Source organism: Grammomys surdaster, unplaced genomic scaffold (genome assembly GCF_004785775.1).
Source record: "Grammomys surdaster isolate TR1022 unplaced genomic scaffold, NIH_TR_1.0 67, whole genome shotgun sequence".
Classification (NCBI taxonomy): Eukaryota; Metazoa; Chordata; class Mammalia; order Rodentia; family Muridae; genus Grammomys; species Grammomys surdaster.
In genome coordinates, this window is record NW_021604569.1 from 19,357,475 (window position 1) to 19,385,182 (window position 27,708).

The window sequence follows — 27,708 nt, forward strand, 5'->3', positions numbered from 1 at the left end:
ATGTCTTTGCTCCTGTAATTGGATCATAGGACTTTCATTATGAATTTCATTACCGGATAGGAAACACTTCCTCACATACCCTGTACCGCGGACAAGATACCCAGTATTATTTTTTATTGCCAGCTGGTGATTCTTCAGACAATTACAAAGGTAAGTCATAAAGTCTAGCATGTTACTAGATCCACCTACATCTCTCTCCAACTTTCTCTCCTGTTTCTAAAAACTACGCATAATTTAAATGGCCTAGAAGTTAAGATAATCTATTACCTCAGTAAATGTAAGCCTGTTACCTGTCTTTTAATATAGAAAGAATATTAAAAACATTATCAGCAAACTGGGGTTTTTATATCCTAAATTACTTTTTTTGTTTGCTTGTTTGTTGTTTTGTTCTATTTTGTTTTGTTTTGTTTTGTTTTCCAGACAGGGTTTCTCTGTGTAGTGCTAGCTATCCTGGAATTCACTCTGTAGTCCAGACTGGCCTTGAACTCACAAAGATCTGCCTGCCTCTACCTCCTGAGTGCTGAGATTAAAGGTGTGTACCACCATCATCTGGGTTATATCTTAAATTTCAATCAAAATACAGATAATAAATACCAAAGAAAGCTCTTATAAGTGATTTAAGTGTGCAAGAATAGGATATTCCCATTTAAATAGTTCATACCTGCTGAATTTTAAATTTCTTATAGATGAAAACAAATTAAGGATTCCCTGCAAAAAACAAAACGGGAAGACTGTTTAGTGACAAAGTGGTAATCCCTGTAGTCAGCTTCCCATTAGGAACACCTGACAGCAGTGAGCTTTTACATTTCCTCCATGTAAAAAGGAAAGGCTCTCTTCCAGCTTCCCATTAGGAACACCTGACAGCAGTGAGCTTTTACATTTCCTCCATGTAAAAAGGAAAGGCTCTCTTTGCTTCCTGTTGGGGAGGGTTCAGTCGACAGCTGATTGCAGCTGTTGTGCTGGGTCTGCAGCAAGTACAGCACATCATGATGGGATGCTGAGAGGAGACCTGTGTACCTCACAGCTGGAAACAAAAGAATGAGAGAGAAGAACAACAGCCAAGGTCTCTGTGTCCCCTTTGATAGAGTGCCTCCACGACCAGAAGACCTCACACTAAAGTCCTGTCTCTCAAAGGTTCTCCAAACTCGCAACAGTATGAAGATAAGGGCTGACCCTTTAATATATGGGCCTCTGGGAAAAGTTCCAGATCTGAACTATAGCAATTTCAATCCAAATGAAGCCTGTGGTACCAACAGCTTTCTAACCTAAACCTTGTCCTGTGGTTTCTGACCAGTTCCAGTCCGGCACATGATGCTGGGCACCGTCTGAGCTCATGAGAGAAGTGACCATTGGACACAGGGTCTGGTTATACACAACACAGTCTGATGAAATCAGAAAATCTGGGAATTATCTGGGTTTTACTTTTGTTTTTAAACTTCTGTATGATTCTCATAGGCATGAATGTAAGTCAATAATGTAGAAGTTTCTTTGCTTGAGATAGTAAGATGATGTTAGCCTCTCTCTTGATTAATAGCACATTTTCTGCATTGGGGGCACTTATTAAAACTAGAACCTCCAGTGGCCCACACAATCGCTACTGGCTCAGAATCTTGGAGAAATGGCAGAGCCCAACATTTGAGCTTCCCAATGCACATGGCCAGTGCTCATGTCCTAAGAAGGACCGACATCCAAGTTGTCTCCAACCTTTCGTATTGGATTTAAGTCTCCTATGTAAATACCCAAGGTTCACATGTATGCTGAACTTCCTGTGTGGTACACACAACTGTACTTGTGGTTATCACCTAAACACAATGTCACCAGCTATGCTCCTCATACTTTTGAGCAGTGGTTCTCAACCTTCCTAATCCTGTGATCCTTTAATACAATCTGTCATGGTGTGGTGACCCCCAACCATAAAACTATTTTGTTGCTACTTCCTAATTATAATTTTCCTACTGTGATGAATTGTAATGTAAATATCTGATATACAGGATATCTGATATGCAACCCCCAAAGAGGTCACGTCCTACAGGTTAACACCGACTGCCTTTGGGCCTTTGTTACATGAGAGGATTCCTAGATCTATCAAGTAGCCATTTCTTGCTTGATACATATGGATGTTTTTGTGTAAACTTGTTCTCAGAATTCTTCTTTACCTTTTCCTGTTAAGTCTGCCTCTATCATTTAGGAACTAATCAAAATATGAGAGTCTGGACTGAGTGTAGTCCATGTCCCTGGTGCCCTATTTCAGCACTCCTTATGTTTTCAGTGGACAGCAGCGACATTCTGGGTGGGCAGAAATGGTCCTGCCTGACATGATCTTGTAAATGGATGATGATTTACCCCCTGCCTCCTGCAGCACATGGTGATGACATCTGCCTGTCTGTCCTCTGTGATAATGAGCATTCACTCGTCTGTCTGTCCTTTGTGACTCCCCTCATCTCCTTGTCTAATGAACATTCACTGGTCTGTCTCTACCTCTTTGACACCTGAGTTCAGTTCTCAGCACCCAGATCAGGTGGCTTATAACTGCCTATAGTCCTAGCTCCAGGGGATCCAGTACCTTCTTCTAGCCTCTAAGAGTACTTACACTCACATAGAAATAACTCTGACACATACATACATACATATACACATAATTAAAAATAAATCTTTATAAAACAAAAATAAACTCTCCAAAAATACTATTCAGTTGGTCATCTACTCCTAGGCATGGGGCCTGTACTTAGGTGTAGTTTGTATATCCAAGGAGATTCTATTGAATTTCTCCTTTGCAAGTTACCAATTGTAGCTTCTAAGCAAAAAAATGGAGGCTTGTGTCTACTTCCCCTCTCAGGGCTGAGATGTATCAGTGTAGTGCACACTGCCACAGTCATTGTGAATTCATATGTGTGACGATCCTGTTGTGTCTAGAAGGCCTTATTTCCTTGGTATCTTCCATCCCCTCTGATTCTTACACTCTTCCTACCTCCTCTTCTGCAGAGCTCCCTGAGCCCTGTGGGGAGGGATTTGATGGAGACATCCCATATAGGACTAAGTGTTCCGAGGTCTCTCACTCTGCACATTGCTCAGCTGTGTTCCATCGAGTGTAGGAAGAAGCTTCTTTGTATGACTGAGCAAGACTCTGACCACTGGGTATAGCTTTGGGCATTTTCTTTCTTTTGTTCTTTCTTTCTTTCTTTCTTTCTTTCTTTCTTTCTTTCTTTCTTTTCTTTCTTTTCCTTTATACATCTTTTGCTTACATATTATGGTTTCTGATTTTGTGGTTTTATAGGATATCTCTGTATGAAAATGTATATTTCTCTGTCTCTACATCTATATGTGTTTCTTGTGCTTTTTCTTTGGCTTTTTATATCTGTTCATTGTTTTGCCCTATTCAGATTTTTTGTTTTTATTTTTTCCTTCCTTCCTTCCTTCCTTCCTTCCTTCCTTCCTTCCTTCCTTCCTTCCTTCCTTCCTTTCTTTCTTTCTTTCTTTCTTTCTTTCTTTCTTTCTTTCTTTCTTTTTAAAGATACCTGTTTCCAAAAAGTGAGAACTAGGATGTGAATTGGTTGGGAAGATCTGAGAGGAGTTGGTGGAGTGTCAGCTGTAATCAGAATGTACTGTGTGAAAAAAAATCTATTTTCAATCAAAATAAGTCTTTAAAAGAGAAAAGAAAAAAGGAAAAGAAAAAAAAAGTCATTACCACCATAGCTCATGATTTTTCTTAACAGAGATTCTATTTACTGGTTTGTGTATAATGTGGGAGGGAGAACAGCTTGCTGGAGTTTTGCCAGCACTCTGTCCCCTGTCTCTATCACCTATACTATTCAGCTGCTGTTGGTATGTGAAGACTCTTCTCCACAGCTATATGTCTGGGATGACCCTACTCTGTCATCTTCCTTCACAGTCATTGTTTCAACTGAGATCACAGATGGCCAAGGCTCCAAGGTGCAGCCATGCACTGTGGCGATAACTGTGCTACCCCAGTACCATGGAAATGACTGCCATGACAAGGACCTGTAAGTAATAGGATACAACACAGACATCCTACAATAGAGTTTGTCATCCCTGGAGAGATGGTAAACAGCTACTAAAAGAACAACAGTAAATTGGCCTTCTCATGCTGAGCAAAAGCAAGGTTTTCCCACATGGGCCTGTTAAGCACCACTTACATGGCACTGTGCATGTGCGTCAGAGTCCACGATCCTCTTTCTTGTCTTTTTACACCATGTTTTAAACCGTGTTTTATTGCTGAATAATATTTGTTGAATTGCCTCACTTTGTTTACATACTTTTTTGTCTGTAGTAAGTCAGTGTCTTAGTTGGGGTTTTATTGCTGTGAAGAGACACCATGATCAAGGCAATTCTTATATAGGACAATATTTACAGTTTCTGAGTTCCATTATCATCATTGCAGAAAACATGACAGCATCCAGGTAGACGTGGTACTGGAGAAAGAGCTGAGAGTTCTACATCTCAATCTGGGGGCAGCCAGGAGAGGACTACTTTCCAGGCAGCTAGGTGGAGTGTTTGGTCTCAAAGTCCATCCCCACAGTGACATACTTGGCCACATGTACTCCAACAAGGCCACACCTCCTAATAGTGCCCCTCCATGGGCCAAGCATATTCAAACCACCACAGTCAGGTTATCATGAAGATTATCATGCAAGTACTGATGTGGCTAAGCATTTTTATTTCCTGAAGGTAGAATCAGTGGGTCATATGATATCTCTTGTTTAGCACTTCTACAGCATGGCATTGGTATTTCCACCAGTACTGGCGGAGGTGAGACGTTTTCCTCTGTGCTAACTGTGCTGGGAAACTGAAGTAATCTGGGAAGAGGAAATCTCAGTTGAGAAAATTGACCTATAGGCAATTGGCCTATAGGCAAGCCTGGAGAACATTCCCATGATTAATGATTGATGTTGGAAGATCCAGCCTACTGTGGGTGATGCTCTATCCACCACTCTGGGCAGGTTATTCTTGCTTTATATAAGAAAGCAGGCTGATCAAGCCATTGTGAACAAACCAGTGAACAATGTCCTTCCACAGCCTCTGCTTCTGTTCCTGCTTCCATATTCCTGCCTTGAGTTTCTATCCTGAATTTCCTCCATAATGGACTGTGACATCGAAGTTGTAAGATAAAATAAACTATTTCCTCCTCAAGTGGTTTTTGGTTAATGTTTTATCACAGCCACAGCAACAGAAACCAAACTGGGACGAATCTTAAATGTTAAGGTGGATTTTTTGAGTCTCATTTCTTTTTATTCCACAGATCTGGATACTCCTCCATGGCAGTCTTATGCTGCCTTAACTGCTATAATATTACGATTTTTTCCCATATTAGATATTGAACCCAGGGCCTTGTTGATGGTGGCCAAGCACTGCACCACTGAGCCACATACATTCCTGTATAGTAGTAAATGTTAAAGCTAAACTCATTAACTTTTTTCTTCTAACACTGACTCTTTCTGAGTCCTTGTCATTCCATTTAATTTCTGATGTCAACTTGTTGATTTCTGTAGAAACAAAGCAGAGCTGGCATGGTGTGGCCAGCTTTGCTTTGTCTTAGTCTGCTCCTCCAAGGACTCTGGGCCAGGGCTCTAGACACCTACTGAACAGGATATAAAAATCAAAATACAGTGAAAGCCAGCTGGGATTTTCATATATATTTTGTTGAATCTGTAGGACAGTTTCAGTAACATAGCTCTAAACAAGATTAACTCCTCCATAAATATAGGATACCCTAACTAGATTTTAATTTTTTTCAACAGTGTTCTATAATTTTTACTGGTTATTATTTTATACTTCTTTTATTAAATGTTAAATATATTTATAAGCATTTTCTTCCTCCTTTTAGAATGGGCTTTATTATATAGTCCAGGCTGATACTAAACTCACTTTATAGCCCAGACTATACTCAAACTGTCAATACTCAGCCTCCCTTTTGAGATGACAGGCATATTCCACTATGCCTAGCTGCATTTCATTATTTTGATATTATTACAAATGGGAATGTTTTCATAATTTTAATTTTTGATTTTTTATTGTTAGTGCATAGCAATACAATTGCTTCTGTATATTGTGTTTTATGTATGACTGCTGAATGCGAGCAGTAGCTTGACTTTAATTTCACTAGATATTTATGTCGTAGACTAAGTAACAATAGTTTAGTTTTTAGTGCGCCCTCTGGGATTTTTCTATACATAAGCTCTATCACCTGTAAATGCAAATAGCTTCACTTTTTTTCTCCCAGTCATGCTTTTAATTTCATCTTCTTCCTTGGCTAGCACATCAAACTTGATGATGAGCTGAGAGACAAGAGTAGGCATCCTGGTCTGCTTTTCTGTTTTAGAAACAGTACTGAGCCTTTTGACATAGAATATGGCACAGGCTGTGTGATTTTCACAGTTATTCATTACTGGGTTGAGGAGATTCTATTCTGTTCCTAGTTGGTTCAGTGCTTTGAATCATGGGAGCATGCTGGGTTTTTTAAATGCCATTGCTAAACCTAATGTGATTATGTGGGATTTTTTCATTTATTCTGTGAAGATGTTACTGTCATTTGGGTATTTTTATTCTTCGTAAAAGCCATATTAAGGTTTTCTTTCCAGGTATCAAATTTATTTCAAGGTATCAATGTAGAACAAGTCCAAGACAAGAGGACTTTCCCCTCATAAATAGGATTACTAACCTTGCAAAAGGGACTAGAATGATCAAGCTAGCCTCCTCTCAGCTCTCATCTGCTGCAATGTGAGACCAGACTCTTCCCTAAAGAATAATGTAGCATAAAGCTGCCACCTTAGAGGGAGAGAACAGCCCTCAGCAGATATAAAACCTGTAGGTCCTTCATCTTCACACTCACAGCCTCAAAACTATAAGAAATGAATGGTCTCTTAAGTTAACAAGTTACAAATATTTTGTTCTAACCGCACAAACAGACATAAGTTACAAGTCATCAGTTTTTTTTTTTTAATGGAGTCAACTTTTTGTATTTCAGGAATAAATCCTGTGTGTCCATCTAATCCTTCTCTGTATTGCTGGACTTGGGAGACTTGTTTTCTCTTGAGAAGTTTTGTGTCTCTACGCTTCAGAGATACTGACCTGCAGTTTTCCTTCTTGGGATGTCTTGGTCTGGCTATGGTATTAGGGGAAGGCTAGCCTTGATCAGCCTGTAAATATTCTGAGTTGTAATATCTGGAAGATTTTGCAAATGGCAGTTACTAATTCTCTAATCATTTGATAGAAACTGCCAGTGAAATCATTTGAGTCTGGAGGGTTCTTTATTGGTTTTCATTAATTTAACCTCATTATTTTATTGTTGTTTCTTCTTGAGTCAATATGAGTTGTTTCTTTCTTTAAGAATTTTTTTCATTTTAGTATATTCTCTAGTATTTTTGTGTACAGGATTTTTTAAGGGATAAATTCTCCATTGCAATAGTTTTATATCCACTTGTCCAGTAGTACTTTGTAAAAGTGACATCCCTTTATTTGCTCAGCTTATTCTAGGCCCTGTAGTGTCCCCAATTAGAAGCCCCAGTCCAAATAGTGTACATTTGATTCTTTGAATAATTTATTTATTTCCTCTTTACCTCTCTGTTTGTCTGACTATCCCATCTATGTTGGAGTTTTGCTTGGCTTGATCTTGTGTAGGTCTTGCACAGCTTCTGAGTTCATGATTGTGACAGTCATGTCATGTCTAAAGACAGCACTTCACAGCGCTCCTCCCTATCCTCCAGCCCTTACTTTCTTTGCAACTCCTCTTTCACTGTGTTTCCTAAGCCTTGTTGGTGCTGTGGTTACCACAGATGTCCTGTTCAGGGCTGAGCACTCATCCTCTTAGCACATTGACCGATTATGAATTTGTAACTTTCATATTTCTAGTGACTTGGCCCATTTTATCATTACAAAGTCTTTCCCTGGATCATTAAAACTTGCTTCTCTCTTTCTTTGTTTATAGCTCAATATAAGTATAACCGTTCTTGGTGCCTTATGGGATTTGTCTGCAGTGGTGCCTTTTTCTTTCCTAAACTTTCAATCTATTTTTATTCTTGAATATAATTTATGTGTCCACTACATAAAGATAGTTAGGTATAATTTTGGAACAGTCTTATCTCTAAGTTTTGACAGGTATGGATCAACATTATCATCACATAGTTGAGTTGTTCATTATTTGCTCTTCTACATCTTAAGATGATTCTGTCCTTCTTTTTCTCCATTATCACCTCTTTTTCTCTTGAATGAGTATATTATTATAAGGTGCTACATTAACATCTTTCATCATTTTAAAATTTTTTCTAAACTTTTATTGTTTGCCCAAGGTCTTACAATTTCCATCTTAACTTACAAAAAACTACTGCAAATTGTTCACTTAATTTCCATAAAGTATAAAAATGTCACTTCTATTTGGTTCTATTTCCACTTACTTTTTTTTTTTAATTTATTTTTTCTCAAATTGTAATTCATTCACACAGGGGTTATAAACACAGAAAGGCAGGATGTGGGGAAGGGAATGACAATGGAGTGTGGGTGTTCAGGGGGAATACAGATATTTTCAGAACCGGGTATCGGCTGGGTGGAGGTTCAGGGGACAGGTCACTATGACTCTGCCTATGACTTGCTTGTCCTTATCTAAGCTGGTATTGTCTGCCAAGGCTACCTATTTACAAGGTCTATGACTACTCAGGCTGGTAAATTTCCACAAAAGCTGCCTGTTTACATTAGCTTATAGTTTCAATGTTTTTCCACAGAGACCCAAGACTTGGTGTTAGTATACATGTATGACAGGCCTATTGCTAATTTTAGGCCTATGGCTGATTTTAGGCCTTCAGTGTGTAAGCAGGGCTGCCCCTGACATCTCCTCCCTTCTCTAAGTATAGAAGGACTGTGGCAATTCTAAACTTGCAAAGGTGGGGATAGAGGCCTGACCTCCAGTATTTGAAGGGGACCTTGTAATGGCTCCAGTCCCCCTGTCGTTGTCCAGTGAGGCATGAGGGCCATACCCGTCCTGATGTCTTTTTCCTGGAGAGGGGATACTTTTGACATCAACCCCTATGCAGTCAGGCTTGTCCCTCAGGGAACCCAGATAGATATTTTTACCTTTTATTTATATTCCCTTGCAATGCTTAGCCTTGCAGCCTAAGCAAGAATTCAGATCGCCTGACAGAGGGGGTTCTGGGTGGCCCCTCTCTGCTTGGTCTAGGGGCAGAAGTCCCCCCTTTTAGGTTGGGTGGAGATGGGTTTTGGGAACACCCTGTATAAAGTAACAACCTCATCTTGAGTCTCATGGTCCTCCATAGCTAACTTATGATAATGTATCTGAGTAGGTTTTGCTACCAAATTATTTATCTGTTGTATCACAGAGTTAGTCCACCTATTTGAGAGCCAGGGACCAGCAGAAAAAAGCAAAAAGAACCCAAATAATGGTGCCAAGATGGGAGGAAATAGGGTTGACAACCTTGGAGAGGCTGAAAACCAATTCTTGTACCAGCATTCATCTCTCTCTCTCTCTCTCTCTCTCTCTCTTTCTTAGGGCCTTCACTAGCTATTTCATGCTCTCTTTAACCCTCCTTGTCTTGTCTATGTAAAGGCAACCTTGTTCTTTAAGGGCTGTACACAGTCAAGAGCTGTACACAGCCTTTTCTATTGTAAAAGAGTAAATCAAGTCCAATAAGGATCTTTGTGATTTTAGGAGGTCTCTTCAGACAGCAAAATGAGGGATTTCTTCAGATTAGTGATGTCAATCTCTAGCTGTTTGATGTTCTTGTCAGTGGCCCTTCAAAGGTCTGAGTAGTGTAAGTTCGGAGGCCAGCATCTGGATTAGAACTTCTAACAGCAGACATCACGGGTGATTCATTTTTACCTGGGATGCTGCCTGAGTTCAAGCTCCTGGGAGTCCCTCTTTAGCTCGGTTTTCTGGGGTTGGGTGCAGAGCTGCCGCCTGTGACCTGCTCTATGCTTGGGCCCAGACCGGAAGTCCCTCCACTTACTTTTTATGGAAGTTTTTATCATTCATGCAATATAGTTTATGATTTTTAGTGCTGTCAACTTGATACAATACACAGTCACCTGGAAGATGGGCCTCTCGTTGGGTCTGTGGAAGATTTGCTTAATTACATTAATCAAATGGGAGTGCCCCATCCACTGTGGAGGGATCATTCCCTAACTGGGAGTGAAACAGCATTGGTGTTCATTGCACCTACTTCCTGATTGTAAATCTGTTGTGAATAGTTGCTTCAAGCTTTTGCTACCTTGATTTTCCCTCCATGGTGGACTATACCCCTTGAACTGTGAGACAGAATCTTTTCTTTTTAAGTTGCTTTTATCAGAGCAACAGGGAAAGAAACTAATATACAATGTTATAATTATTATTTTATATAGTCTACTATTTCTTAAAAATAGACAAAGGGAGGGTGTAGTGTACATCAGAGGCAGTTTAAGGTATATTAATTTTTTTCTTGGTTGTCTTCAATAGATTCCACTTGCTGTACAGGATCATGTCGTCATTCCAATGCTTCATTCCCAGATTTCTTTTCAGGCTGTGACTATTATACCACACCACTGCCTGTTATAGACTCAGTCATACATTTTATATGCATTATCAATGAACTTAAGAAAGAAAAATTAAAATTTGTGAATTTGCCATCCAGCATTCTATACATCTCTGCTCATTTCCTCCTCTCTTCCTGCTCATTGTTCATCGTCTCTATTGTTCTGTCCCCAATTGTTTTCTCAAATTTACTTTTCAGACTCTATCGTGAATTTCATTATTGTGCCTGTAGCTCCAGAAATCTCGTTTGATTTTATAGCAAGTGTATGGCTTTTCTTTCTTGCTATTCTATATTTGATTAGTCACCATAATACCTTTATTGAATCTTCAGAATTAGTTTTCTTTAGTTCTTTGAACATGTGATTCCTGCTTTGAGGTCTCTGACTGGTCCATTATTTGGGTTCCACAGAAAGTTTCTCTTTTGTGTTATTTTTCCTGTGTCAGGTTGAACTCTAAGTTTCTTTTGTAGTCTCATAAGATTTCATTGGAAACTGGGTCTTTTATATAATATACTGAGGCTCTTTGTGTATGGGGCCCTCTTCCAAGGCTTTACTCTGGCTGCTTGTATTTACTGCTGTTTTTTTTTTGTATGTTTATTGACTATGAATCACATTTTCCATAACTGTACAATTTGTGCTGTTCTGCTCGGACTCATGTGTGGTTCTCTGTTTTGCTTCCTACAGTCTTTAGTCATTTGCATGTCACCTGTGTTTAGTATAGGATTCATTGCTCACCAAGCATTTTTATTTAGTTGGAGTCTGTTTTACCTTTGGAAATTCAGGCTGAGTTATTTGGGCAAATTATGTCTTGCTGTCATAGGACAAGAACAGTGTAGAGCAAGGGCTGGTAGAGGCATTGACCTTATGCACAGAGCTCAGTCCAAGACATTCATGTTGCATTCATAAATAACCAAAATGCCCAGTTATTAAAATCTGAAGACATAAACTTATGATTTTACACTCAGCTACAAATATGTTGTCCATTTCCATGCTAATTTGGGTCTATAAACTATGAGCTCTTAATGGTTAGGCTTCCTGCTCTACCTCAGCCAGCTCTAGCTAATGTGTCTTTGGCTCTGGGCCTCACATTTTCATTTGTTGTGATGTTCCTACATTGGTTGGTACCCAATTGACATCTTGTGTTTTTTTCAATTCTAGTCAAAGGTGATGTGTTATTAAGATTTTTGTCGTGTTTCACTATGTGTTTCCAGTTTCCCTAGACAGACCACCTCACCCTCATATCATTCTCCTTTGGTTCAGATCTACTCAAAAACAAACTCCATTCCCCTTTTGGCAGAGTAAAGTTTTATTATGTCATCAAATCATCACCATAGTTCTATGTTTTCTTCAGATATAACTCCACCCTGGAAAACTTGTCTACTCTCCAGCTGGTGGGAAGTTACATGGAAATCAGGAACTACATTACCATGATCACTGGGATCCTGAGCCACTTGTATATGGAGAACAGAAACACTTCTTCGTGTGGTCAATGGTCACAAATACAGGATGTATTAATTTCTTCAGCATGCAACCTACCTTATACAGATCAGGTAATGGCCTTGAACAGGGAGAGGTCAGTGTCTATAAACCTAGACAGCAGCAGGGCTCCTGTTTATAAAATCCAGGCAAGAAAGGAAACCAGGCAGCTAGGTTCTTGTGAGTACTTCTACTATATAATAGAAAAAGTGATACAAGGCAGTTATCATTATATATAATTCTCCTAATGTTTCTATGAATAAAATAGTTATAAATCTGATTTTTTATTCTGTAAACCATAAGCAAATGGATAAAATAAAAATTACAAGCAATTTCTTTTTCATAAAAATCATTTTTTAAGTTTTAAAAGATTTATTTATTTCACAAATGTGGGTACTTTGCCTGTGTGTATATCCATGTGCCACACTCATACCTGGTGCCCATAGAAGCCAGAAGAAAGTATGAGATCCCCTGGAACTAGAATTACAGATGGCTGTGAGCTACCATGTAAGTGCTGGGAATTGAACACTGGTCATCTAGAAGAACAGTACACTTAATAAGTGAACCTCATCTCCTGCCACAAGTACAACTTCTTGGTAAATGACCATAGACTCAAAGGTTACTGCCTTTACAGAATTTCTGCAGCTTTGCTTTATACTGGTCACCAGAGGACATTTACGTCTACAAAAAGCATATTTTGTTTCACTAGAATTACAGGATACTCTTCTAACCTAATCCTTTTCCTTCCTCTGACACTTTCTCTGCAACTTCTTCCAAGTTCTACTTAGCGTTGTCCCTTTATTTCTGCTTCTATTATGTCAGTTTCCTACAGGGTCTGGTGAGGCTGCCAGAGGCACACCAGAGTTCTGTTGGACTGGAAGGAAACTTTGAGACCAAGGTCATGGTCTTGCTCATAGAGGTCTAGGTTCTATGAAGCCTCTTCATAGAAAACACAATATGTGCTCCATTTCTTTATAAGCAAGCTGCATTTGAAAGAATGAGTCTCTCTCTCTCTCTCTCTCTCTCTCTCTCTCTCTCTCTCTCTCTCTCTTGCTCTCTCTTGCTCTCTCTCTCTCTCTCTCTTGCTCTCTCTTACTCTCTCTCTCTCTCTTGCTCTCTCTCTCTCTTGCTCTCACTCACTCTCTCTCTTGCTGTCTCTCTTGCTCTCCCTCCCTCCCCACCTCTCATGATGGCTTGATGGTTGATGGCTTGTTTCTGCTATTTAGGAAGCAATGATGGATTCTATTCATATATTGAGAGACCTCATAAGCTTCCCTAATAAGGTAAGTGCTATTTCTTCCTCAGTGTATTTTCCTGTATTTCATGTGATTATAAGGACCATGATTAGGACTGATAAATGTACTATTCAGAATTATATTTTGACATTGAAGTTGGAGACATTTCCAGCTTTCTCTCCTGGTGACCTCCTCTTGTTTATTAGTCTTAAGTCAGTGTGATAATATCAGACCCTGTATTTCATACCCTCAGCCCAATCCTCTCTCAAGAGCTGCAAATCTCCCCCTCATTTCCAATTTCAAAGCCACTCATTTCCTCCCTTCTTCCTTTGGCTCAAGGCAGGATAGTACTGATACCCAGAATCAAGTCAAAACACCCACGGTCGCCCGAGCATCCTTTGTTTTCTGCACCCAACAAGTATAATGGAACTAGAGAGTTCTTCCTTTAAAAAAAATTAAAAGTGACCAGAACCTCCCTGTCTCTTCCACCTCTCCTATTCCCCACTGACCCACAAACTGACCATCTTTCATGCAGGGTGGGTATCTCTGTCAACTTGAATAACACTTGCCACAGTGCTAATCAGAACATTATTATGGAAAAGCCTCAATCAGTCACTTTCTCTCTCTTAATACAATTGTAGCTTTGTGTTGCACATTCAGTAACCCACAGGCATCTCACCATGACCTTCATGCTTTGGTTCCTTCTGACCCGTACTTTCTTCACCTGGTCTTTGTCTCCTTCATCCAACCACACTCTTGGGTTATAGTGGCCCTTAACTAGAATAATTGTCTTTGTCTTATGCTGTGCCTTTGGCTCTACAGAGAGCTGAAAGTGGTCTTTGAACACTTAGCTCAAGTGTTTCTTCCTCACAGAAGTCACCCTGTACCCTCACTCCTTACTGCCTGGGTTATCTCCTTTGGTACTTTAGTACCTAGTGACTGTCTTGTTTGTTTGTTTGTTTGTCTGTTTATTGCTCTTTTTTTCCACCACTGGAGTGTAAGTGCCATGACAGTGGAGAAACAGGAGTGGAATGCATGAGAGACAATGGGTGGCCCTGTCACATTTCTGCAGTTCTTCCTTTTAAGTCTTCCTCTTGAACACTGAGTAACAATCATATCCAAGCTGGGGAGGAAGACTGGGCTTCCTGTGACCATCTACTCCTCTTCTCTTACAGACTTCCCTTCAGAAAACACATCTGGTCATGTCACCTGCTCTTCTCAGATGCCTGATGGCTCCCTACATTAGAGAGAACATTAAGACTCTCTGCACAGTATCCAAAGACTTTACCTGGCCCAGCTCTGTACCTCCCCTTGCACACCATCTATTCTAGGTTCTGTCATCCTAGATATTTCTCATGTTCTTGAAATAGTTAAGTTTTTTTTTTTAACCTGGAACAAGTTACTTCTTGTCCTTTGAGAATATTACTTTCCCATCAAAGCTGGTTTCAAATGCCATAATCTCCCTGAGATGTCTAGGGATCTGATAGCAGAGTTCATTTGACTCCCCATACACATAGCACTTGAACAGGAATTGGGAACATATCAGTCTTCTAACTCTAGATCTCCCAGGATACGAGCTGTGGTTAACTAATGCAGCTGCTTTACGTAGCAACTGAACACAGAGAAGGTATTTTGTGACTGTTCCTATCATGGAGACTCAACCTCCCCTCCTTTAGTCTCATGCCTCTGAAATCTTCATTCTATGGCTCCCCAATTAAGAGAAGAAGATCATAAATATGCCATTTATCAGTAATGTCACCTTGGAAGTAGCAAGCCTCATTCCACACTCCTCATTATCCTCATGAATTCTGCACATATGGCCTCCCCTGAACTCAAGGTCCTGGGGTGTGGAGTTTCTACACAGACATGGCTTCTCAGAAGGGGTGACTGAGAAAGACATGTGTCATTGACTACCTGCCTCTATATGTATGTGTGAACACACACACACACACAAATAAACTTCAAAAAAGTTCACTTCCAAACTAGCTTATCTTTATAGTTTTAGAGAAAATTTATTTTTAAAGCTATCTCTAAGCCACTTCTCTTTATTAGATAAATAATTGTGAGCATAAGAAAACAGAATCTACTCTATTTCACCACATACATTTGCTTAGCAGCTTCTAGAAGCTACTAAAGACCAAAGGAGGAAATACTTAATCCTTGTCTTGTAGACATTGATGAAAGAAATTAAATGTGGAAACAACCATCCTTTGAATATGGTGCTAAGCACTGTCATTAGAAGAGGGACATGATTCAACAGAAGCATAGGGGAGAGTTCAGTTAACTCCAATAGATGTTAGGAGTTATTGGTTTACAAAAGGAGTAAGATAGAACCATGGCTCTTTTAACTGTGGTGTAGTATAGAATGTTTGCCCAATGAGTCCTTCTCTGTCAGTTTACAGACTGAAGTATTCATTGATAAGAACAATAGCTAAGATTTTGCATTAAAAGAAAAGGAATCTGAAGAACAAGAAAAGATGCTGCCTAGGGGAGGGAAGGTCCCATGAGCACCATCCTAGCTGAGACCTGTAGACATTTGATGTCTTCTAGAAAGGGAGAGTCAGTTTTCTTTAAGGGTGAGCCCCCTGATAGGTTGACCACACTCCAGTGGATGACTCCACACCCTTTAATACTTGAGTAGCACAAATTGGGCTGAGTGAAGCTAGGGTGGTGGTAGGTAGATGTCAGCTTAATTAAGTAAAGGGGTGGGTGGGGGTATGATCAGAATACATAATATCCATATATAAAATTCTCAGAGCATCAATAGATGTGAATTAATTTTTAAATTGCTGCTAGTGAAGGATAACTGTTGAAGGAGAGTAGCAGATATGTAGTGACGTGAGCCTTACCCTCTCTACCTTTACAAACATCGGGAAATTTTATATAGTGAAGATGTATAAAGAGAGAGGCAGGGAAGGAGGGTTTTTCTAGGCAAACAGAGAACAAAGATATGACAAGCAGAAGAACATGTGTGATAATAGGAGAAAGCCTTGGTTATAAGAGATGATAAGAGTTCAGTATGGCTTGAGCACAGATCACACAATAGTGATGGAGAGAATGAAGAATATGGAATGATGTTGGGGCCAATATGTCAAATGATTTATGACCTGATTTCCTTTTTAAGTGCATACCATCTTAAAACCTGAAGAGCTATGAGGGACCTTTTGTTTTTCTTTGGTCATGGTATAAATGAGGAAGCTGAATATCCCAGAACAAATGGGTACCTGGAATGTTGTCCACTCATCACCTAATAGCAAACATGAGCTGGACTCTGTCACCTCGACCCCATGCTGAATCATTTCAATCCCTAGTAATAGTGACAGAAGCAAAACTCTACACACCCCATGCCAGGGAACATCTGACCCCATCCCCTCTTCCCATGCAGTTGAGCTTGACAAGTGCCATGCGCATCTTCAAATACGCCCAGATGTTCCTTGCTCAAGGTCAGTTCTCCAGGAGGTTGCTGGTCAACAAACAACTAAGAGTTGAATTTGTCCTTCTCATCTCTGGAGTCTGGGAAGCTGCCAAAGAGGATTCGAGGGATGGGGACTATCTGCAAGAAGAAGGCATGAAGATCATCTCTGACATGTTACTAGTAAGATATTCTATCCACCATAGAAATGCCTGGGTGTAGCTCAGTGGTAGAACATGTGTTTGGAATGCACAAGACCCTTGGTTCCATCCCCATCAGATACACACACACACACACACCATGCATGGACACATGCATGCAGGTGTACACCAAAACAGCTGTTTCCCTTATCACTTACTTGTTAGCCTGTATTTGTGTCCCTTTTCCCAGTGAAAATTAGAGCAAGTTCCTAAAGAACTGAGCTGTGGTTCTCGGTGATAACTCAGAATTTGGAAATGTTCATTTGGAACGTTAAGTGTTTTGTGGCAGTAGTGTTCTGTTCTGATAGATTTTCATTTGGGATTTTTGGGACATACTTTGTCTTTTGCTGAATGTCATGAAATCACACAAATGGTTGCTTGCATACATTAACTTTAATATATATATATATATATATATATATATATATCCCTAGATGTCTAATTCATGTATTTCTGCTACAATGATTTGCAAAGTTGTCTCACCTACTTTATTTTAATCTTATGAAATGCCCAATGTTCTGAGGAAGCCATGAATTAGTAGTAAATGATTTTTTCTCCTTTCCCCCTGTCTTCTATCCCACCCACCCATGTTTGATGATTTATTTAACTAATAGCTATCAAAATACTTTGGAAAATATAGAGCAAATAATACTGTGTTTGAATCTGCAAGTCGTCATTATTGTTCATGTGCACATGTGAATATGTTTTGTATCTGACCTGTACTAAAGCCTTAAGCTTGTGTACACACCTACTGACATAAAGGTCTGTAACAGTAGGCATACTACCAAAGCTCTTCTTAGGAAATAGAATGCACCAAGGAGCATAGCAATCTTTTAAAAACAAATAAAACATCAGTAAAAATGCACCAAAACCGGAAAAGCCTATAGAGCATTTAGTATTATTGCTTTTTGTGTTCTGTATTCATTTGCTCGTTCACTTTGTAAGCATCCTGCTCACCATGGCCTCTGTTTTCAGGCCTGTCTCTCCTTGAGCCACAAGCATCAGATTCACATAAGCACCGGGAAGATGGAGTTCCAGACCCTTCTCCATCATAGCCCTCAGAGCTCTATCCAGAACCTAGGCTTTGTTCGGGTACATTTGCCCAGTGACCTGGCCTTGCACAGTCCTACTCAAGAGGAAACACAAAGCCCATGCTATATCAGCCAGCTCATGTTCTTCATGAAGAGTCCATATCCAGGGGGACACGCTTCTGGGCAGGTACAGGACAATGACACACCTCCATTTCCCATTAATTTATTTACTTTACATCCTAATCACAGCCCCCTTTCTCCTGACATCTTCCCCCAAAGTACTCTGTCATATAGCCCCTTCCCATACCCTTCTTCTTCTCCTCTGTAAAGAGGGAGACTCCTCTAGGGTACCAACACACTCTAGCATATCAAGATACTGCAGGACTATGTACATCTCCCACTGAAGCCAGACAAGGCAGCCCAGCTTGGCTAAAAGGTAGGCAACAGAATCAGGGACATCCCCTACTCCAGTATTTGGGGGACCTGCATGAAAACCAAACTCCACTTCTGCTACATATGTGTAGGGGGCTTAGTCTAGTTCATGTATGCTTTTTGGTTGGTAGTTCAGTCTCTGGGAGTCCCCAAGGGTCTAAGTTAGTTGAATCTGTTGTTCTTCTTCTGAAGTCTCAACTCCTTCTGGGTCTCTCAGTCCTTCCTCCAACTCTTCCACAAGGCCTCCTGAACTCCTTCTAATGTTTGGCTGTGGGTCTCTGCATCTGTTTCAGTCAGCTGCTAGATGGAGCCTGGATGGACAGTTATGCTAAGCTCCTGTCTACAAGCATAACAGAGTATAGTAGCAGGGATTGGTTCTTGCCTTTGGAATGGGTCTCAAGTGGGGCAATCAATCATTAGTTGACCATTCCCTCTGTATTTGCTCCATCCTTGTCTCTGAACTTCTTATACACAGGATAAATTTTAGGTCAAAGATTTTGAGGGCGGTTGGTGTCCTTATCCCTCTACTAGGAGTCCTGCCTGACTCTAGGAGGTGGCCACTTCAGGCTCCATAACCCCCATTGCTAGGAGTCTCAGCTAGAGTCACCCTCATAGACTGATCCCAGGTCTCCACCACTTCCCAGAGGACCCCACACACCCCTGATTTCCTTTTACTCACCAGGTCCTCTCACCTGGGCTCTCCCTACAACCTGATCCCACACCGCACACCGACCCACACCCCATCCCCTCTCCCACCCAGTTCCCTTCCTCCATCCACCTCTAATGACAATTTTATTTCCCCTTCTCAGTGAGATTCAAGCATACTCTCTTGGGCCCTCCTCATTATTTAGCTTCTTTGGGTCTGTAGAGTTTAGCATGTGTATCCTGTACTTTCTGGCTAATATCTACTTATGAGTACATATACTATACATGTATTTCCTGGGTCTGGGTTACCTCATTCAAGATGTTATTTTCTGGTTCCATCCATTTGCCTGAAAACTTCATGATATTCTTGTTTTAAAAGCTGAGTAATATTCCATTATGCAAATGAACCACATTTTCTTTATCCATTCCTTACTTGAGGGCCATCTAGGTTGTTTCTAGTTTCTGGCTACTGTGAACAAAGCTGTTATGAACATAGTTGAGCAAGGATATTTGTGGTAATGTGGAGCATCTTTTGGGTATATGCCCAGGAGTGGTATAGCTGGGTCTTGAGATAGAACTATTCCCAATTTTCTGAGAAACCACCAAATTGATTCCCAGAGTGGTTGTAAAGTTTACAATCCCACCAGCATTGGAGGAGTGTTCTCCTTGCTCCACATCCTCACCAACATGAGGTGTCACTTCAGATTTTGATCTTAGACATTTTGATGGCTATAAGGTGGAATCTCAGGGTCATTTTGATTTGAATTTCCCTGATGATTAAGGACATTGGCATTGAACATTTCTTTAAGTGTTTGTTGGCCATTAGACATTCCTCTGTTGAAGATTCTATTTAGCTCTGTACTCCATTTTTAAATTGGGTTATTTGGTTTGTTGGTGTCTGACTTCTTGAATTCTTTATATATTTTGGATTTTAACCCCTTGTCAAATGTAGGGTTGTTAAAGAACTTTTCCTATTCTTTAGGCTTCTGTTTTGTCTTATTGATAGTATTCTTTGCCTAACAGAAACTTTTCAGTTTCATGAAATCCCATTTATTAATTGTTGATCTTAGTGCCTGAGCTATTGGTGTTCTGTTTAGGAAGTTGTCTCCTGTACCAATGTGTTCAAGACTATTTCCCTTCTATTAGATTTAGTGTATCTGGATTTATGTTGAGGTCTTTGATCCACTTGGATGTGAATTTTGTGCTGGGTGATATACATGCATCTATTTGCATTATTCTACAGATAGACATCCAATTAGACCAGCAACATTTGTTGAAGATGCTTTCTAACCCCCCACCCCCCACATTTTATGGTTTTTGCCTTCTTTGTCAAAATCAAGATTCCATGTGTGGGTGAGTTTATTTCTGAGTCTTCTATTCTATTCCATTGATCAGAATTTCTGTTGTTATACCAACACCATGCAGTCTTTATTATTATTGCTCTACAGTATAGCTTGAAATCAGGGATGGTGATACTTCCAGAAGTTCTCTTATTGTACAGGATTATTTTAGATATTCTGGGTTCTTTGTTTTTCCAGATGAAGTTAAGAATTTTTCTTTCAAGGTCTATAAAGAATTGTGTTGGGGTTTTGATGGGAATTGCATTGAATCTGTAGATTGCTTTTGGTAAGGCGGCCATTTTTACTGTGTTAATCCTACCAATTCATGAGCATGGAAGATCTTTCCATCTTCTGATATCTTATTCAGGGACTGAAGTTCTTGTTATACAGGTCTTCACTTGCTTGGTTAGAGTTTATGCCAAGATATTTTATATTATTATATCATTGCTCTTAAAATTAACCTAGAGTTCAATCAGAACAAAACATGAAAAGGGGGTTCTGAAGAGCCACTGGAGCTTTCTCTCCCTCCACACTATAGAAGTGTTTGTGGGCCAACTCTGGTTAGTTTTGCAGAAGTCAGAAAGAACTTCCCAGCTCTTTGAGCTTTGATGTGAGCATCTACTTTCATAATCCACAAGTGCTCTTGGGTCTGTAGATACATTGATCAGGAAAGACAGAGAGATAGCATGCACCACACTCTTTAAGTCCTTTGCCTTCCAGCTCAGCTCAGTGGGTCTCCCCTCCCTCCCTCCTCTTCCTTTTTCTCCTCCTCCTCCTCCTCTTCTTCCTCATCTTCTTCCTTCTCCTCCTACTCCTTCTCCTCCATCTTCTCTTCCCCCTCCTTTTCCTTCTTCTCCTCTTCCTTCTTCTCCTCCTTCTCTTTCTTCTTTTATTAAAAATAAGACAAGGTCTTATTATGTACCCATTGGAGTCACACAGACTCACCTATCTGCCTCCTGGGTCTACGGGCTTGCACCAGCACACCCTCCTTTTTATAAGAGCTCTTAACATTTATTTTTTACTTAAAACATTATCATTTTAGCAAGGAAAACATACAAGAAGCATTAAATCCCACCCTTTACCCCACACCCACAAATTCTGCCAACATACCTTGTTAAACTCATTTTGTTTGATCAGAACTGGAAAAACACTATAGCTCCAATTACTTCCTGATTTTCTCTCCCTCTTTTTTGTGGGGGGAGGGTTAGTTTAGTTTGGTTTGGTTTGCTTTGATTTTTAAGACAGGGTCTCTACATAGCCCAGCTATCCTAGAACTCACTATATAGATCAGGATGGTCTCCAGCTCACAGAGATCCCTCTGCCTCTGCCTCAAGGGAGTGCCAGGATTAAAGGTATGCGCCACTATGCTGGCCTCTCTCTTTTTGGGTCAACTGTTGGCTTTACTTTCTTTTTGTTTCCCAAGGTGGGTAGTGTCATGAGCCCTAGGCTCTATAGCTGCAAGAGCAGACGACCTATCCTCAGAGGACTACTGGAGACACCCATGACTATGGAGTTTGGGAAAGAAGACCACCTGGTAAAGATGACTATCCCACTCACTGCCTCTGCTTCATTCAGGCTGGGCTGGCTGTTTTGTAATGCACTTACTTCTCCCAAAACAAACTTGGCCTGACTTGTTTTCTTTCCAATGACAGCACAAGAGAAATTCAGCCATGTTTGTATTGCTTCGAGATGAGGTGAACGTCCACCGGTTCACTGGGCTTTCAGAAAACTCCCAGGAATCTTTACAGATACACATCGAATTCTCTAAGCCTGTTACAAGAGCCTTTCCCATCATACTGTTAGTAAGGTGTGTGAAGGTGGCAGCTACGGTGGAAGTGAGGTTACTACATGATGGAGAGTCCTGAGAGGATTTGTGAACAAGAGTGTATTAGCTTTAAAGAAATAATGAGGGTCATTGTCTAAAGAAATTATATATATGCATAGGGGTGTGTGTGTGTGTGTGTGTGTGTGTGTGTGTGTGTACTTAGAGCTATCATACTCTTTTAAAAGCTGGATTCCTGCCTGTTGACTAGAATGTAAAACACCCAAGTTTCAGTTATACTATGGATGACCTCATTTTGAAGTCTGATAACACAGACCTGGGCCAGAACTATTCTACTGTTCCCTCCATCACTTGTTTCTTTTCTCCTTTTTCCCCTCACCCCGAAGTAAATGTGTTCAAATTTATATTCCCAAAGAGAGTTAATAAATTAATCTTCTCTCTCAGTGACATTGAATATGCAAAATTAGATCAGTCTCATTTAGTGGCTAAACTATGTGGGAAGGCTATTGAAGATTCTTTGGACTCTCAGGCTGAAAACACTGCTAGAAGTTACCTTAGTGACTGACTGACTGACTGACTGACTGACTGACTGACTGACAGGCGGGGAGGGGCAGTATCTTCTGGGAGTGCAGCCCTGGGTTTTCCTGTCTTCAGAATCTCCATGTGTCTGGACAGATGCTAGCTGTTCCAGTGCACCTGCTTGACCAGGTGAGTCCTTCGACTGGCTGGAGGGGACTAAGGAGCAAGTGTGTGTGTTATGCCTCTGTTGCACAGATCCACACATCACTGAGTCTCCATTCACTGGCTTGACTCTATCTGCCAAGGGAGCTGAACCATTGGATGTCTAAAGGCTTCTTAAGAATCTGGATTTATTTTTACCTTATTTTTAAAAGTCCCACACAAAAGAGAATTTCTTTACCTACCATTTTGAGCCTCTCTTCTCTACCTGCCAATTCCACACTTCCTGACAGTATGGTGAAGCATTGGGGCAGATAAGTATACACATGTCCTGTTCCTCGGCATACAGTCAGATGTTTGCTCTCATTCTACAGAGAGCTGGTTATTATTCTTGATTTTTCCTGAAGTAGGTTTTGTTTGGTTGGGTTTTTTGTTTGTTTGTTTGTTCCTTACATATATAAGGGATAAAGTATTGTGTGTGTGTGTTGGGGGAAGATAGTAAGAGGCTGTGTATCAGGGGATAATCTACATTGGTTCTTTTTAGCCCTGATTATCACCAGCTACTCCTTTCTAGGGCAAAAAGTATTTGTTACAAAGAACATAATTATATACAGAGAAGGAAAAACTATACCTCACTACACCATGTTTGCCCCTAGGTTCTCTGAGAAAGCCACACCTTCTGATTTTCTTGTGAAACAGGTCTACCTCTGGGATGAGCAGACTGTACAAATGTATGTACCTGCTGTTCCATGGAAAGGTCAGTGGATGCTAAGCCTTTGAACTCTTCATTTTCGTTATGTGCTGAGGACATGCTGTGCCCTGTATGTGCATGGCAGTGTTCTTCTTCCTTTCTTGCATCAGCATCCAAGTCTGCACCACCATACAAGCTTCAAACATTTTACATGGTAAAACCAATAGAATTAAAACATTTTAATGGTAAAATTTATTAGCCCTATTTTAACTAAAATTATTTAACTCCCCCCTTATTTTTCCTCTATTCAATCCATCCTATGCTTCCCCTGGCTCCTCCTTCAATTGCCTAAATATATAAATACAACTTACTCAGTCCATTTAAGTGTGTGTGTGTGTGTGTGTGTGTGTGTGTGTGTGTGTGTTTCAAGGCTGACCACTGCTTGGTACAGGATAACCAATTAGATGGCTCATCCCTGGGGAAGTCCAATTCTCTTACTCTCATTATTTTTTAACTGCCTGTAGTTCTAAGCGTGGGGTCCTGTGAGACTGTCCCATTTCAATGTATCAACTCTATTGCTGGTGTACTTCTTCAGCTCTAGTGAGGCAGCTGTGTTACTAAAGTAGTGTGGGTGATGCTTCCCTGCCATTTATAAAAAACACAATCACACCATAGATTTTCTAGCTGTCTGGCTCTTACAGTCTTCCCAGCCATTCTTCTGCAATGTTCCCTGAACCTGATGTGCAGGAGCTGGGTTGTTACTGCACCAATTGAGACTGAACACTCTACCATCACTTGCTTCTTCCCTGCACTTTGCCCAGTTGTGGGTTCCTGTGGTTGTCTCCATCTGTTTCGAAGAGAAGTTTCTTTGATGGGGAACAGTGGCCTCTTAGATTTGAAGCCATCGTTAGAAATCGATTCCTTACATCTGAGTTTGTAGAGAAATCATTTACTTACCATTTAGCGCTGGTACAATGTCCGTACTTTAACAGTTTAGATCGCTGGCTATTATTGTATATTGTATGAAGAATGATCCAAATGTTATTCTTTTATATATTTATTTATTCATTTATTTATTGTGAGACTGTGTGGTGTAAGTTTATGTTATATGTGGTTTATACACACATATGTGGGCAGGTGTGCAAATTTGCATATGTGCAGAGAAAGAGAAAGATGTCTGGTGTCCTGCTCTATCCCTCTCCACCCTATTCCCTTGAGACAAGATTTCTCTCTGAACCTGAGACTAGACGGGTGGCCACCAAATGCCAGTGATCATCTTGTCTCCACTCAACACAGCACTAGGTTACAAGCAAATGTGTGACCCCATCAAACATTTTATGCAGGTTCTGGGGAGTTGAACTCAGGTCCTGATGCTTGTACAGCAAGCATTCCTACCCACTTGCCATCTCCCTGTCAATCCCGCTGTTTTATAAACAACTAATATCTAACTGTTCCCAAACTATTTATTTAAAAATCTCAGGAGAAAACTTCATATAAGTGGTAATGCTTTTACTTTTAAACACCAAACTTTATCAAGAGATGATTGGCTAAACCCAATCTATGTATTGTCTCCAAAAACATAGTGCTTGACAGAGTTGCTAATGGTCTGAGAAGAAGCAGAAGAGGCTTGAATGGTAACTTCAGAGAAGCTGAACTGACTCCATCCACTCCAGGGAGGGATGATCCCTGTGTTTGGGATATCAGGAAGGACTTAGAACATGGTGACACTGGAAACACTATTTTTCTCCCAGGCACTCTGTCACTCACAAATGAAAGTCTGAGTGTGTTTAATTCATTGGAAATTCCCCAAAGCAGGAAATGGCCAGAATATGCCACACCTTTCAGTCCTACCCTCTTTTTTTCTTTGTCCCCAGCTGCCCTTCCAGTTACATTGGGGATGAAGTATGCCCTTTGCAAAGTTCACATGTTTATTGATAGTTTTTTTTCCCCTAGGAGACAATGTGGGATATTTATCCCTATTAGATGCTGATTATGACAGGAAACCTCCAAACAAATATCTTGCTGGTGCTGTAAACTATACAGTGCATTTTCAGTGGATCCAATGTGTGTTTTGGGACAAGACAGAGTGGCAATCCGAAGGTCCCTATCCGCAGCCAGGGACTTCTCCTGAAAGAGTCAACTGCAGGTATGGGTACACTACTGCTGGGGGAAAGCCTGGGAATTTTAACAACTCACTCCCTTTTCTTATGCATTTGTGCCAGTCACTAGGGTCTTCCACGAGTGATGTTCTCTCATGAAAGCTGAGCAATCTTGAGAGATGCTAGCCTAACAGAATGTATCTGCTACACTTGTCTGCAAGTCAGTCCTGTGGCTCCCAAGGAAAGATGCTGGTGTCTATTGGACCTCCAGCCCAAGAACCTGTAATGCCTGGCATGTTGCAGGTAGTCAGTGTCCACTGAGAAATGAGTTGGCAAATGAGTGGCACATGAGCTCACCAGATGTCATTGCGTAGGTGTCCTGGCATCCTGTGACTGTGCATTTTGTAGTCAGGCAGGTGGACCCTCTACTGTTATAACCTCTGTCATCCCATTCCCTCATGGGCAAAGGGTTCTTTCTCTACCCAAGGGCATCGTTTGAAAGTTAGCTTCACCTGAAAAGAGAAGTGTCTGCATGGACTTAAGCAGGCAGCCTTCCTGGTCATTTTGGGATATCTGGATCATATCACTATAGTAAGCACTATGTATCACCCAGGCTTCGACTTAACAATCTTATGATCACGTGCTTTAGTCCGTTCATTTATGTTACCCTTACCCTCCCAATGATGTAGAAATTCAATAATTACTAGTATAGAAGGTCTTATCCCTGTTAAGAACAGAGAGGCCACAAGGAGTTATGTGTTGTGTTTGCCTATTAGGGGTCAAACCTGTTCACGTTGTTCTAAGCTGGTGACATTTACATCCATTTGTTACTTTTCTTGTGTTGAATAGTTTTTGTTCATTTAAAAAGCATTTGATCATATTAATCCCACATTGCCCTCTCTTGTTCACCTCTTACTCCTGGTTCCCCTCCTGTCTTCAAATGGTGTGTGTCTGTGTGTGTGTGCGCGCGCGCGCGCGTGTGTGTGTTTAATCAAAAATTTATACAATATATTCTGATCAGGATTTCCCCTCCCTCATCTCCTCCCAGAACCTCCAAACTTTTTCTCTTTAGAAGACAAACATGGAAATAAAAAAAGCAAACAAACAAGAATAAAGTTAATTAATAAATAAACAGCAAAAAGCACAAAACACACACACACACTCAGGTTGTATAGATATCCTATTTAGAGTTGAGCACTCAACAGTCACTTTCTCAGCATTTTGATGAGTTCTGAGCTTCTGCATTAACTCACTAAAAATGCATGCTTCTCTGACCAAGGTTGAAAGCAAAACTAGGGGCTTTTGGACAGAAGGACAATGAAGCCAAAATGTAGATAGAGGAAACCCCCATTTAGGTAGTGGATCTGTTGGGATCTGCTACCGGAGGATTTAACTTAGAATGGCTTACTATTAGGATGTTAGTTATTGCGCCCAGAGATTGTATTGTCTTTTGATTCTAAAAATAAATGAATAAATAAATAAATAAATAAATAAATAAATAACATTTTTAAAAATGCAAGGCTAATCTATGTCTATAAAAATGCATATTTAGAAGACAGTTTGACTACTCTATTTAGCAAAAGACCAGTAGTGCATTCCCCTCTAGGGCCTGTAATATACACAGACAAAGGTGTTTTATCAGCTTTACAATACCAGGCATATGTTCCTCACAATGAAGGAAGCCTCAAATCCAATCAGAAAGCTATTGCTTACCTCCAAAGCAGTCCTGCCTCTATCACATCAGTGGGCATGCATGCATTACCTGGCAAGTCAGTAGTAGATGATGCAGGGTCCATAGCTGGATAACATCACTGATGACGTTCCTTTCCCTGCAGTCTGAATAACACCTTCCAGCACTATGAGTGCTAGCCAGCAGGGAGGAAGAAGCTTCCAGCTCATTTTTTCTGTGTCTAATATTCTAACCGTATAGTGTCTTCAGCAATAGGTTTTTACCATCTAATTCTGGTGCATAACCAAGAGCAATGGTAGGAGTCTGTATTGTTTGGGGAACTTCTGGGGACTCCCTGGCCAATAAGTCATAAGGAGGTGTGCCACACTTGGCACTTCTAGAAACAGCATTGCACATTCATGCATACTTATGCAGGGTTCCTCTCTTCAAACTGTTTATTATTATAATATCTTCAGCTTATAAAGTA

The 27,708-nt window shown here is 40.4% G+C and overlaps 1 protein-coding gene across 1 annotated transcript in view; it reads left to right on the top strand.

Annotated features, from left to right (window-relative positions):
* The window catches only part of Pkd1l1 (polycystin 1 like 1, transient receptor potential channel interacting), a 124,443-nt gene that overhangs the window by 52,136 nt on the left and 44,599 nt on the right, over positions 1 to 27,708 (top strand). Inside the window, exons 20-29 of the mRNA XM_028778934.1 lie at positions 30 to 150; positions 3,890 to 4,001; positions 11,882 to 12,080; positions 13,233 to 13,289; positions 16,627 to 16,836; positions 17,829 to 18,071; positions 21,725 to 21,835; positions 21,954 to 22,108; positions 23,419 to 23,519; positions 25,407 to 25,599. Of these exons, the coding sequence (XP_028634767.1) occupies positions 30 to 150; positions 3,890 to 4,001; positions 11,882 to 12,080; positions 13,233 to 13,289; positions 16,627 to 16,836; positions 17,829 to 18,071; positions 21,725 to 21,835; positions 21,954 to 22,108; positions 23,419 to 23,519; positions 25,407 to 25,599 (1,502 nt within the window). The remainder of the gene's footprint in view (positions 1 to 29; positions 151 to 3,889; positions 4,002 to 11,881; positions 12,081 to 13,232; positions 13,290 to 16,626; positions 16,837 to 17,828; positions 18,072 to 21,724; positions 21,836 to 21,953; positions 22,109 to 23,418; positions 23,520 to 25,406; positions 25,600 to 27,708) is intronic.